Genomic DNA, 13,909 nt, shown 5'->3' on the forward strand with positions numbered 1-13,909 from the left:
GAGCAGACGTAGGGTTGCAACCCAGAATACAGTTTAGTTGGATGTGTCCACTGATTACGGAATCAGTTAAAGTTCGCTTGCTGGATGTGATTACCTGCACAGATGCGCGAAGGAGGAATTGTCTTACACGATGGAGCGTAAACTCCCACGTACACTCCAAACACAGAACTCGACGCATATCACTCGACTTCGACGCATATCACTCTATGCGCCAACCATTGCCACGAATGATAAGGTTATCGGACCTTAATCGAAGAGAGAGGGGGCGTACACTCTTAAAAATCCACTTCATTACATAGCGCATAGCATCTTATAGCATGCTCCAAGCCAACCATCATCCCGAGTGACATCGTTCTTCCCCCCGATTTGCCGAAAACGAGGGGCGTACGCCATTTATGTGGCATTATGCAGTTCATAATTGACATAAAAAGGGCGTACGCCCCCATTTCCATCAAATCAATGAAGACAACGTTGTGATTCGGGATGGCTGGCTGGCTGGCTAGGAGCGTGCTATGCGGTGAAGCTCTCTTTTTAGAGTGTACGCCTTTGTGTGGCAACTTCAACATATGATAACTGCCACAAAAGGGTGTACGACCCCTCTTTCTTCGAATGGCGATAGCCCTACACTCTAAAAACGGAACTTCGCCGCATAGCGCGCCAACCATTGCCACGAATGATAGGGTTATCACTTCGGATTCGAAGAGAGAAGGAAGCGTACGCCTTTTTGTGTCAATTTGGCTATATGATAATTGGCACAAAGCGTACGCCTCCCTCTCTCTTCAAATCAGAAGCGATAACTTTGCCATTGGTGCCAATGGTTGGTGCACAGCGTGCTACGTGGTGAAGTTCTGTTTTTAGAGAGAACGACCCATCTAATACTTTGCTCTCCCCGACGAACTCATGCACCCTCTACGCATCTCCACCCTTCATCCTCTATCCGCCCGTCCTTCTTTTTTTTCTTTTTTTTTTTTTGCTATAGTCGTGACGACGCCCACTTCTGTGTGGCCAACAACGGCGAGCCGATCCTGCCATTACCCCCCCCCCCCCCTCTCTGTTTTTAGAGTGTATCATTCGTGGCAGAACATATTCTTACAGCTACTTCAGTGACGCCAGACTCTTAAAAACGAACTTCACCGCATAGCACGCTCCTAGCCAACCATAATCTCGAATGATATTGTTATCTGCCCTGATTTGCTGAAAACGGGAGGCGTACGCCTTTCCTGTGACACTTATGCTTTTCATAATTGTCACAAAAAAAGGCATAATCGCCTTTGATGATGGTTGACAGGGAGCGTGCTATGCGGTGAAGTTCATTTCCAAGAGTGCACGACAGCCAAAGCGCAGGGCCTTCACAATGAATTAGTATAAATAATCAAATGCAAATTAATTTATTTCTTTTTCTTTTTTTTTTTGTCGCGGTGCAGCAAAACGTGTGACAGCACGTTTGAAACTCACTCGAGTCGGCACCGCCGTAAGATGGGACATCCGCGTTTTTCGTTGCGGGCGTAAATTCACCCTCACTGAAGTAAAGAGGAGAAAAAGAAAACAAGAGGAGACTGGGCACGGGAACCACACGGTCAGGAATTACGCCATCACTTTTCCTGGCGCCAAATGTGCTCGACTGTAATAACACATAAAGCGGACCCAACTTCGTTTGCATCACAGCGCCCGCCGCTGACGACATAGGTAATAGCGGTTTCCACCGTTTCGCAAATTAAGCCCGGAGAAGAAGAGAGAAAAGAGAGAGAGAGAGAGAGAGCAAATGATATGGGAAACCGCAAAGCCCCCTCGATCTGTCTATGCATGTTTTTTTTTTTTTTCCTTTCTCTCTCTTTCCCATATTCGTTTGGGTCCCTTTGAAAAAGTCTCCTAATGGGTTCATTGCATGCTACGGAAGCTAGGACCCCGAGAGAATTCTCTGTGGCGTGCTCTCTTGCCATTAGTGGGATGGGAGAGGGTAGTCCTGGCTTCTTGGGCACCCTCTGCTCTTACCCTTATTCTGCAGGGGGTGACGGGGTGTTCGAAGAGCCACAGTGGACAGCCAATCAATGATGAAAGGCTTAATCTCGGTCAACGTTGATATTTTCCTATTGCAGTGAGAGTCTAAAAACAGAATAGCACGCTGGCGGACAAGCATTGCACAGAATGACACCGTTATCGCTACTGATTTGTGGAAAGCACGAGGCGTGAGCATTTGTGACAATCATAACTGCATTAAGTGTCACAAAAAGGCGTACGCCTCCCGTTTTAAACAAATTAGGGGACATAATGGTGTCATTTGGGATGCTGATTGGCTAGGAGCGTGCAAATGCGGTGAAGTTCCGTTTTAAGAGGCAGGAGAGGCTGCAGAAGGCAGGTCTTGCTCAACGAACCATCTAACACTTTGCTCTCCCCGACGAACTCATGCACCCTCTACGCATCTCCACCCTTCATCCTCTAACCTCCATCCGTCTGTTTTTCTTTTTTTATTTGGGGGGGGGGGAGGCAGGAGTCGTGACGGCGCCAACTTCTGTGTGGCCAACAACGGCGAGCCGGTCCAGCCATACCCCCCCCCCCCCCCGCTCCGATTTATGAGTGCATAAACCCGAATGACATCTTCTCGTCCCTGATTTGTTGGAAACGGGAGGCGTACGCCTTTTTGTGACACTTGATGCAGTTAGTGTAATAGACGATTTCCTGAAAACCCACACTCTTAGGAATGAACTTCACCACATAGCACGCTCCTAGCCAACCATCATCCCGAATGACAACGTTCTCGCCTCTGGTTTGCTGAAAACGGGAGGAGGAGCCTATTTTGTGGCCATCATGCACGGCATGAAGTTGAGTTCATACATGTCGGCTCAAAAACCAAGTCGTCCCTAGTGCCGTCTAAACACCCAATCGAACCTGAACGCCACAGCTTTACACGTGTTTTGCGATGGCGTGACAGGTCCTTTTTCTCTCCCCTTCGGCTCTATACGAAGTTCCAACGAGACTAACGCGTGCTCTAAGCCTATCTAACAAACTCGAACCACAACAGGGGAGCCTCAAAATGCCCAGAAATGATGGGGTCTCGCCGACTCCACCCAGAGTCTAATGACTCATTGGCGGCCCGCTCTCATTACGGGCCCGGGTATAATTAAAACGGCGCACCAAACTGACAGGCCGAGGAATCTCGTATTAGGGGCGTGGAACGAGCTCTTATATAGACCCCGTACAGGTGCACTGCCCTCCTGTCGCCAAGTGAACAGAAAAGTGATAACGCGTATCATTCATATCGAGTAAAACATTCCACTATACGCTCTAAAAACAGAGCTTCGCCGCATAGCACGCTCTCTGCGCCCACCATTGCTGCGAATGATAGGGTTGTCGTTTCTGATTCGAGGACAAAAGACGGGGGCGTACGCCTTTTTGTGTCAGTTCGTATATACACTCTTAGAAATGAACTTCACCTCATAGCACGCTCCTACAGCCAACCGTCATCTCGAATGATATCGTTATCTTCCCCGTTTTCAACAAATCAGGGCAGATAACGATATCATTCGAGATGAGGGTTGATTAGGAGCGTGCTATGCGGTGAAGTTCATTTTTAAGAGTGCACGATTATTGAACGGAAAGAGGCGTACGCCCTCCTCTCTCTTCGAATCAGAGGCGATAGCTCTATCGTTCGTGGCCATAGTTGGCTCAGAGCGTGCGATGCGGTGAAGTTCTGGTTTTAGAGTGTAGGATACACCAGAAACGAGCGATACACGGAAAAATGGCATTGCTGTGTGCACTCTTAGAAATGAACTTCACCGCATAGCACGCTCCTAGCCAACCATTATTTCGAAAGATATCGCTATCTGCCCTGATTTGTTAAAAACGGGAGGCACACGCTTTTTTTTTTTTTTTTTGTTGTTGTTGTGACAATTATGAACAGCATAAGTGTCACAAAAAAGGCGAACGCCTCTCGTTTTCGACAAATCAGGGCAGATAACGATATCTTTCGAGGTCATGGTTGGCTAGGAGCGTGCTATGCGGTGAAGTTCATTTTTAAGAGTGTGCATATACAACCTAAAGGCAGAACTTCACCGTATATGGCACGGTCTGCGCCAACCATTGCCACGAATGATACGGTTATCGCTTCTGATTCGAAGAGAGATGGTGAGGGGCGTACGCCTTTTTTGTGTCAATGTGGATATATGACAACTGACACAAGGTGGTGGTGAAAAGGCTCGCCGTTGTCGGCCTCACAGAAGTGGGCAACGTCACGACTGACGCTCTGGGGGAATGTGCGTCCTGGGCCGACTTCTAAGGGAACTTTGTCGACATATGTCTGACAGCGCCTGAGGAAAACCGAGGAAAAACCACAGACAGCACGGCCGGCGGCCGGATAATTCACACAAAAAGGCGTACGCCCCCTCTGCCTTCGAATCAGAGGCGATAATCCTATATCATTCGTGGCAATTGTTGGTGCAGATCGGGATCTGCGGTGAGGTTTTGTTTTTAGGGTGACAGGATGACTCGCGGATCATTCGACGTTGTGTTTCCCCTTTTCTTCTCTCTCTCGCTTTGATAGGAATGCAAGGTCGTTCTTGCTGTGTTCTGTCGATTGTCGTGACTGTGGGGGCGAACTATAGCTTATGATCCTGTAGTATCGCCCAAAGCAAAGTATCGAGATACTCTACACCTTTCTGTACAGACGATTCAAAAAAGCAATTCAAATAAATGAATAAATAAATATAAATAATATAATATATATATATAATAATATATAATATATATATATTAAATAAATAAATAAATACATAAATAAATAAATAAATAAATAAATAAATAAATAAAGTGTCGCCAGTATCTGTATCGATGTTCACCGCTGCGAAAACGAGGGTACTTACTCTTTGTAACAGACAGCTTTCCTTTTCTTGAGCACTTTGCTACCGTCCGTGGCTGAAATGAGAAACAATAAAAAGCCGTCAGTTTGTGGCTAAAAATAGCATGATTATCACGAGCACGACTATAGGGTTCACTTCGCCCCTATTACAACGATTAACGTCTTTCAGACCGATTGAAACAGACTCCAGACAAGTTAGCCATTCTCAAGGAGTCGAACAATGCTACACACTGTAAGAAAAAAAAAAAGGCGTGAGAATGTGGTAACTTCTAGAGCTACCACCTATGGGTCAACATAACGTCTGACAAAGGGTGGAAAAGGGTGGTAAAATAAATTATCGTATACCGAAATTGCTACAAAAAGGCGTACGCTCCCCTCGCTCACCGAATCAGAAGCGATAACCACCCTATCATTCGTGGCAATGGTTGGCGGACAACGTGATAAGCGGTGAAGTTCTGTTTCGAGAGTGAGGTAGCAGGTAGAACATTGGAACACTTTTAGGCACAACATATGCGACAATCTATTACCTCGTAAAAAGGGGTAACTGCTCCACCATGTTTTCAAAGAGCGCAAAGACATAGGAAAAGGGGATGGAACGCGCACTGAATGGTAACACATTGATATTCCAGATATTGCACTAGTTTATTCACTATTGGTTCTCCTTATCTGGTTACTCTTCATTTCCTGTTATTCATTCGTGATATCGTGCGGTCCACGGCTTATACCCCGAAGAAGCTTCGTCTTTGGGAGGCAAGGCGGATATGATTGACTGCAGTGTGGGATAGCCAGTGAAGAAACCGAGACTGCAAGAAAATGAGCGTGCAGAGAAGTGTTTGTCTCTTTCGGAGAAATAAACACCGCAAAAACCGTGGCTCGTGAAGAAAGCGGGGCCACGTTTAGCTCGCTCGTAGAGTGTGCCCTGTACAAGAGTAATTAGTCAATACGAAGTCTCCTTCGGGTTTGCGAAAGAAGTTCAACAACTTTCGATTGTCCCATCCTACAGTTGGCAATACAATCATACTATAGAAATGATCCTATGACCGTCTTCGACCGCCTCGATGCCAATACATACACGCATAGCATACTACTACTGGAAGTACTACTCTTAGCATGCCTGCTCTCCGTTTTTAGGGGCGAGGGCAGTACTATTTTTGAACCGTGATCTGGAAAAGCTAACGCGTGTCCCATCCTACAGTTGGCAATAAGTACTGCAGTGGTAGTTTAAATGTGAAGCACAGCGGTGTTTGCAATCCTCGAGAGTACACGATGGCATGCTGCACTTGTCTCGGTTGTTGACTCAGGAAGAGCAATAGGCGAGATGCAGCTAAGAAGCGGACTAAACGGTTAGGGAAAGTTTGGGAAGATGAGAACACAATCTTCTGCGGCTCATCTCACATAGAGTCAACAATAGAGTACTCTTTTTGAAGCGTCTTGTGGGCAAGCATTGTCTTTGTCTGTTGGCAACACGACAAATATGGAATCAGTAGGCAAAACAATTGCCAAACCTCACACAGTGATTTCTTGATGTACCCTCCTGTCCTTATAGAGAAAGGTAACTTCTACAGAAAACAGTCTCCAAATATAGCCTGATGGGCCCCGTGTTGTCGACCTTCACCGCAAAGATATCGTTCGCGGATCAGTCCAACTGGGCCGCGTTCTGTTATATACTGCAAAGATCAGTCGATACGGTCCTTTCGCTAAGACGGTGCATTCCCAGCGGACGGGAAAAGTTATCGGAATGCGGAAAACCCGTTCGTTATAGAAGCAAAGGCGGATCGCTGACGCCATCTCACTAGGGGAGCCCGCAACACGTTGGCACGCACCAAGTCGCCCGGTCAACGCTGGACCGTCCGCTTCCAGCCTTACTCCATACTCTAAAAAAGTAGTTTTAAAAGTAAGTAAAAAGTAAAAAAAGTAGTTCTAAAAGTAATTTTACTTCCTTTAGGGACTAAATACATTGCAACAAAAATTAGTCCCTTTGGGGAGTAAAGGCACGGGACTAATATACCCTACACTCTTAGAAATGAACTTGACCGCGCATAGCACGCTCCTAGCCAACCATCATCTCGAGTGATATCGTTATCTGCCCTGATTCGTTGAAAACGGGAGGCGTACGCCTTTTTTGTGACAATTATGAACAGCGCAAGTGTCACAAAAAGGCGTACGCCTCCCGTTTTCAACAAATCAGGGCAGATAACGATATCTTTCGAGATGATGGTTGGCTAGGAGCGTGCTATGCGGTCAAGTTCATTTTTAAGAGTGATAGCCACAAGGGCAAACTTAATGCATTAAACGAGAATGGCATTTACTTCACCTCCTAACCAACGGTCATCTCGAATGACATCGTTCTCTCCCCTGATTTGCTGAAAACAGGAGGCGTACGCCGTTTTTTATGACAATTATGCGGGACCTAATTGTATCAGAAAAGGCGCACGCCTCCTGTTTTCAACAAATTAGTGGAGAGAACGATGTCGTACGAGATGATGGTTGGTTAGGAGGTGAGGTAAATGCCATTCTTGTTTAATGCATTAAGTTTGCCGTCTGGCTATACTCTTGAAAATGAACTTCACCGCATAGCACGCTGCTAGCCAACGATCATCTCGAGTGATATCGTTATCTGCCCTGATTCGTTGAAAACGGGAGGCGTACGCCTTTTTTGTGACAATTATGAACAGCACAAGTGTCACAAAAAGGCGTACGCCTCCCGTTTTCAACAAATCAGGGCAGATAACGATATCTTTCGAGATGATGGTTGGCTAGGAGCGTGCTATGCGGTCAAGTTCATTTTTAAGAGTGATAGCCACAAGGGCAAACTTAATGCATTAAACGAGAATGGCATTTACTTCACCTCCTAACCAACGGTCATCTCGAATGACATCGTTCTCTCCCCTGATTTGCTGAAAACAGGAGGCGTACGCCGTTTTTTATGACAATTATGCGGGACCTAATTGTATCAGAAAAGGCGCACGCCTCCTGTTTTCAACAAATTAGTGGAGAGAACGATGTCGTACGAGATGATGGTTGGTTAGGAGGTGAGGTAAATGCCATTCTTGTTTAATGCATTAAGTTTGCCGTCTGGCTATACTCTTGAAAATGAACTTCACGGCATAGCACGCTGCTAGCCAACGATCATCTCGAATGATATCGTTATCTGCCCTGATTTGTTGAAAACGGGAGGCGTACGCCTTTTCTGTGACAATTATGAACAGCATAAGTGTCACAAAAAAGGCGTAATGGGGAAAGGTTTGCTGTGAGACAAAAATCTCTCCACATCATGTTCTACAGAACTGCTAAGTAAGTAATGTTCTAAATTAGGACTCTGCGTTAGAGAATCATTTCCTTCTCTCGAATTGTGGCAAACTTGCGCTCATCATGTAAGGTATGGTACAAAGTGACTATGAATGACGAAATGTTCGACAACAACAGGGTCAACAACAACAACAACAAATGAAACAAAAAATTTGAAAGCGCGAGAGGTCGCGACTACAGTCTCTGATGGAGTTGACTGACGAAAAATGGCTTTCATTTTGTACAAAAAAAAAAAAAAAGAAGAAGAAGAAAAAGTTTCCTTTTTATTTGAAAACCTATAACGTTATACGTTCCCACTTTTCCTCTTCATTTTTTTTTCTTTTGAATTCTCTTTCAACGTTACACACCCAGAAGAACCGGGCGAACTTCCTTCTGCAGATGATTGAAACGTTCGTAACATGTTTTCTTCCCCGCGCGTCATACCATCACGGCCGGCAACAGAGAGATAGCAATCTGCACCCCGGCCAGCGTACGAATGAGGACCACTCGCAAAGCCGTGAAATATTAACCTACACGGCTGTCATCCGCGACACGGCCTTATATCAGCGCAACCCTTCTCCGCGGCGCGCAGCGGGCGTTTCTCGGAACCGCTTACGCGTATTTACAAAGAACGGAGGAACGCGACCCTCCCGCCCGACAAAGACCAGGTAAAAAAAAAAAAAAGTAATGTCCGAAGCAAAAGGGGCGCGTTGCGAAATATAATCAGTTTGTGGGAGAAATACAGGTTCTTTTTGAGACGCATTGAGAAACGTACGCGGTAGAACGCCCTCGCGCGGTCACCTTTCTCTTCGCGTCCAATGTCGTGTCGCCGTGTCGCGCGCTTTCATTACGTAACGGCTCAGACCTTGGCGCTTTTGTGGTTGCAAGTGATCGGCTATCGAGTGAACGGCGATGTTCGGGTACGGCGCTATGTCGGCCTCGAATGAGCCCAACCAGCACAACATATTTGCCCAATACTGGCCCAATATCGGCAATAACCGGCGCAATATTGGACCAATATTGGTTCAATATTGCCAATATTGGTCAAATGTTGAGCCAAGATGTTGTGCTGCTTGGGACGTTTCTTCGCGGGTAAAGTCTCCTCGCCACCGCTGCTGGCGGTCTTCCACCGTGGGGCGGAGAGCGGAGACACGGGCTGTTGCATAGAGACTGATGCCAGAGCTCCCGGTGATGCCACCTACACTGTTAAAACGGATGGCGGTGGTGACATGGAACTGCTTGCTGCGTAGTCGGCCACGCTTAGGCGGGCAACGTCACGTCTATCGCAAGGGGGTGGGGACCACGCGTCCTGGGCCGACTTCACAGGGAACTGTGCCGACGTTTGGCTGCACTCTTAAAAATGAACTTCACCACACTGCACGCTCCTAGACAAACACCACCTCGTGTGACATCGTTGCCCCCCCCCGCCCCCCAGATTTGTTCAAAACGGGAGGCGTGCGCCTTTTTGTGACACTTATGCAGAAACGATGACTGTCACAAAAGGGCGTACGCCCCGCGCTTTCCGCAAATCAATGGTGACAAAGGTATCTTTGTACAATGGTTGGCCTTCAGCGTGCTATGTGGTGAAGTTGTGTTTTAAGAGTGTACTCTCACGGTGATGCATGGCGCATTCGTAACCATCGACATCTTCTTTAAGAGCAGCTGTCGGCCAACGAGGCCGCAACATTTCCTTCGCCCCGCATGTTGATGTATTCGATTGCATTCCTTCGCGAAAGGAAACAGCACAGGCCGCCGCTTCGTAATGACCACGCGTGGAACGTCTCAGGGTGGGTTTCTCTTTCGTGCACCTGCCGGCGCAGGCATCGGAGGGGGTTAAAGGTCACCGGGAGGGGTCGTCCGGCTGCGAGAATGCACCGGGCGCCTGGCGAGGGGCGCGCCTGCATGTCGACCCCTGTTATTGAAGCTGCGCAAGATCACGGGTATCAGTGCAGCAATAAAAGAAGTCCGCCCGCCATCCGGTATGTGACAGGGTAGAAAATTCTTCGGGGGTTTAAGTTAGATAGGTGAAACTCGAGCGGTCGCTTTTCTTCTTGTTATTCTATTGCGGCAACGAAGGTCGCATGGTTGAAGACATCGAGTAACTTTCTTTTATTTTTTTCTATTTGTTCAAGCCTAGTGGCGCCACCATTCCGTCGTTGTTAGTATTGTTCAGACTAGAGCGGAATTCGTTTTAAAAAAACTTTTGCTCCTCTCTCAGATGTGGGTCTATTCTTTCCTGTACAGTCGGGACGCCAGCAACCACTAGTTTTCTTTTCTATCTGATTTTAAGTACAATACTTCTGTGGGATGAACACTCTTTCGCGTTGTACTAATTTTTCCCAAGGACGTTTGCCGATTGGGACTACTTACCCGAGGAATGTGACTGTGTCTGTGCGACATTGTTTTAAAGATTTTGTAAATCACTCGACATTCACGCGTGAAGTGTACATAATACGAAGCAATGCGTACAGTATGCATGCATAAAAAGTGTGCTCATTAAGAATTTCCAAAATGTTGAAGGTTGGTTTAGTTTCTTGTCATATTGTTTTCATGTGGTGTTGTCTTGTGCCGTGTGGTCCCTGCAGTAAGGGGCTGATAGTATTGCTAAATAAACAAATAAATAGAACAGTAAAAATAGTGTTACAGGGGCACAAAAAATTATGCCAGCCAGGTATCAAAATTTAATGCTTTCGAAAAAAATTTGAGAGGCGCTATGGAGAACTCAGTCAAATCGAGGGTCAGCATTTTCGGTAGTATTACTACTCAATCATGTCCCCTTTTTCTTTCACCTCAACACCACAACCCTGTGTACCGAAAAGAAGACGAATAAGAACATCAACTCGCCAGCATACTTCTTTTATGAGCAACAGTTGACAGATTTCCCTCTGATGAATTAAATAAACTATAGTGTGCATCCACTTTTTGTTACACTTTTGTGCATGTGTACGTTGATGCAAAAGGTTTGTCGCATACTTCGGCCCTTAACCTGTTGCCTTGCAAAAGACCCCTGTTACAATGTGGTACAGTTGGCATTGGCTTGCAACTGTCAACAGAATCTGATAAAACATTCTTAGCAGCCCAAACTACTCTGTAGACACAAAGCCAGCGCTTGACAGTGTCTACTCTTGGGTCAGCACCATATTTTTCCCCAATAATTGCCGGTTTCTTCTCTCGCAAATACTGTGAAGAACTGCATGTTGCAAAGCCCATAGGCTCAGGTTACACACGTTGAATATTGTAAATTTAAGTTCGAATAAAATGTTATGTTATCTTAAAAATGTTAAGCCGTGCACAGTTGAGGCATTTTGGCTGTCAAAATTTATCACCAACTGCCAGTCACTCACTGTCAAAAAACTTTTAGCAAAACTTTCATGGAGACTTCGTGTTGCGTCTGTCCGTTCGTGTTCTTTAGTCTTGGGGTTTTACATTATGCAACTTTTAGCATAATCAGCGGAAACAAAAGATTACCAGTAACCAGTGGGAGCAGGGGTGGCAGAAAGGGGGGTTACAGGGGTTACTGTAGAACCCCCGATTTTGTGAAGGGGGCGCAAAATTTCCATGGAGGTGAGGCGTCAAAGCGTTGTCTTGGGTGCCACATGCGAATAAAGTGTCGCAAACCGTTTTCCTTTGTCGATTGATGTGACCTGACTCACGACGACATGACCTGAAAGTGTTCATAGGTTCCAGGATGTTTTACACAACTCTCAGTCTCATGTGCGGCATGAGCTGTATTTGCCACTTTTTGTCATTCAGGCTGCCCCGATTTTTTGGGGACTCGGGCATGAATTGGTGGTGGTGGGGGGGATGGAAGGGGGCCGGTTGGGGTCTAGGGTCCCCAGTGGGAGAGACGCCTACGATCTCCATTTGGGAGTGCCTGGAAATTGGCATTGTCCAGTTGCTTCGTTGTGCTGTTTAACACTCAAGAGACAGCAGCACAATCGGGACACCGCAAAGGGAGAAGTGATGGTTAGGTTAGTCACCGCTCGGTCGGCCTATGGGTGAGAAAACTCTACACTTTACAGCACACAGGGAACGAAGCAACAATGTCGGTTGATTCGGTGTTTCCCCAGGTTTCAAGCCAACTATCTCCAGTTATTGTGTATTAGTGTACACTGCAGTTGATGAACATAGGTTAGACTGACATAGTGTGTTGGTGTCTGCTTTGATGATGACGACGATGATGATGATTTTGGTTTTTATGATGCAAAGGCAACTCTAGCCATAACACACCAAACTGTGGTAAATGTGTCTGCTTTGCATTGTGTGACAGAGACTTCCTGTGAGCATGTTGATTGTTGACACAACTACGTGTTGGCATGTAAATCTGAAAAATTTCCATGTCATCTTCCCATATCATCAAGCGCTTATTGGCCACAAACTTCAAAAACGCACTGTTGCTCTATCGTTCCCCGTGTTCGCTGTCAATGAAGAACTCGTTACCAGGTACCGTTGTTGTAATGCGTGCTTAAAGTCGGCCCTGTTTTGCCGCAAAAGAACCGTACACTGTGCAACCCTGCAATGCACATTGCACAGAGTTTGCAACACTGAGACACCTAAGCATAATTATATGGTACCTGCAATAATAGAACAGCATATAACAGCATAATAACGAGTGTGCGTGTTCGCGCTGTGCGTTCGCCAGAAACAATAACTAAGTGCGAAGTCAACAAACAATGGTGTCAAGGCGCGTATACTTACATGCAACAGTACGTAGACACGCACGTTGTGCATATTTTATGTTCCTTCGCGTAAGCATACCAGATGTAAATGGAAAACAGCCGCCAAAGCCATACTCGTAAAACTTCTACGGCGGCACATAAAATGACCTCTGCGTACAGACCTATCTAGGCGTGACGGGTGATTGATGTATTTTCAGTATTGCGCGCATTTCCTAGTCTTCGAAAATACGTAACTTGTGCGACGATCTTTACAACAGGACGCCTTCGAAGCTGTGCAAAATAAAAGTCCTACCAGTCAATCAGTACTCGGAGATGTGTGTCAAACGGAGCGGTTTGAAATGAAGCTAGCGTGTACGAACGAGTAAATACTAATGCTGCACGTAGATAGCCAGTAAAGACGACTATTAGAAACCTGTACATGTTCATTTACACATCAGTGTGTGCCTACTGACGGTAACCAATCGCGGAAAAGGCTTAGGCAGGACTAACCAGGTACTGGCTGGGTCGGTGTGGCTGTTGTTGCCATTGAGTTGTCCTACTACGATGCTTTTGCCGTGCGATCTCGGGCTAAACCACCACCGTCGCCGGAGCGCTTTCCACAACGTTCGACGTCTGATCCAATCATACGTTCACCGTTGTGTTGCTGGGTCACACAATCAGAAATACGGATGGACACAGGACGGATTGCCACACTGCACGTCCCGCGCGCGCCGGACGCCGAAATTCGTGAGCATCCAACACGAAACTGTCGTTGCAGTACGCTGATCACTGTTCACAACGATGCAACACAAAATTTATAACATTTTTTACGGTGAATTCCCTCCAGCACAGACACCACAACACATGATGGCCGTACAAATCTCGTTTGCTAAGATGCCATCGCGAGACCTCGCGAGAGTGGAGAGAAGAAAAGCGAGAGCGTGGAGCAACTTCCAATGTCGAGCCCACGAGCCTTTCAAGCTTCTCCTCAAACGTCGCGCGTGGACATGAGTCGCCATCTGGAGCTCCTCCGAGTATATATACGTTCGTACGGCCACCTTACAGGATAGGAACCGAAGTACACACTACACGCATGTACAGTCAGTTCGTT

At 46.5% G+C, this 13,909-nt stretch overlaps 1 protein-coding gene across 2 annotated transcripts in view; it reads right to left on the bottom strand.

Annotated features, from left to right (window-relative positions):
• LOC135369799 (aryl hydrocarbon receptor nuclear translocator homolog) overlaps nucleotides 1-13,701 on the bottom strand; it is a 76,828-nt gene extending 63,127 nt beyond the window's left edge. For both annotated transcript variants that reach the window (XM_064603330.1, XM_064603329.1), the window contains exons 1-2: nucleotides 13,309-13,701; nucleotides 4,857-4,908 (exon numbers count right to left, since the gene is read on the bottom strand). In XM_064603330.1, coding sequence (XP_064459400.1) covers nucleotides 4,857-4,908; nucleotides 13,309-13,345 — 89 coding nt within the window. In that variant the 5' untranslated portion in view covers nucleotides 13,346-13,701. The remainder of the gene's footprint in view (nucleotides 1-4,856; nucleotides 4,909-13,308) is intronic.
• Nucleotides 13,702-13,909: the final 208 nt, after the last annotated feature.

Source organism: Ornithodoros turicata, chromosome 10 (genome assembly GCF_037126465.1).
Source record: "Ornithodoros turicata isolate Travis chromosome 10, ASM3712646v1, whole genome shotgun sequence".
Classification (NCBI taxonomy): Eukaryota; Metazoa; Arthropoda; class Arachnida; order Ixodida; family Argasidae; genus Ornithodoros; species Ornithodoros turicata.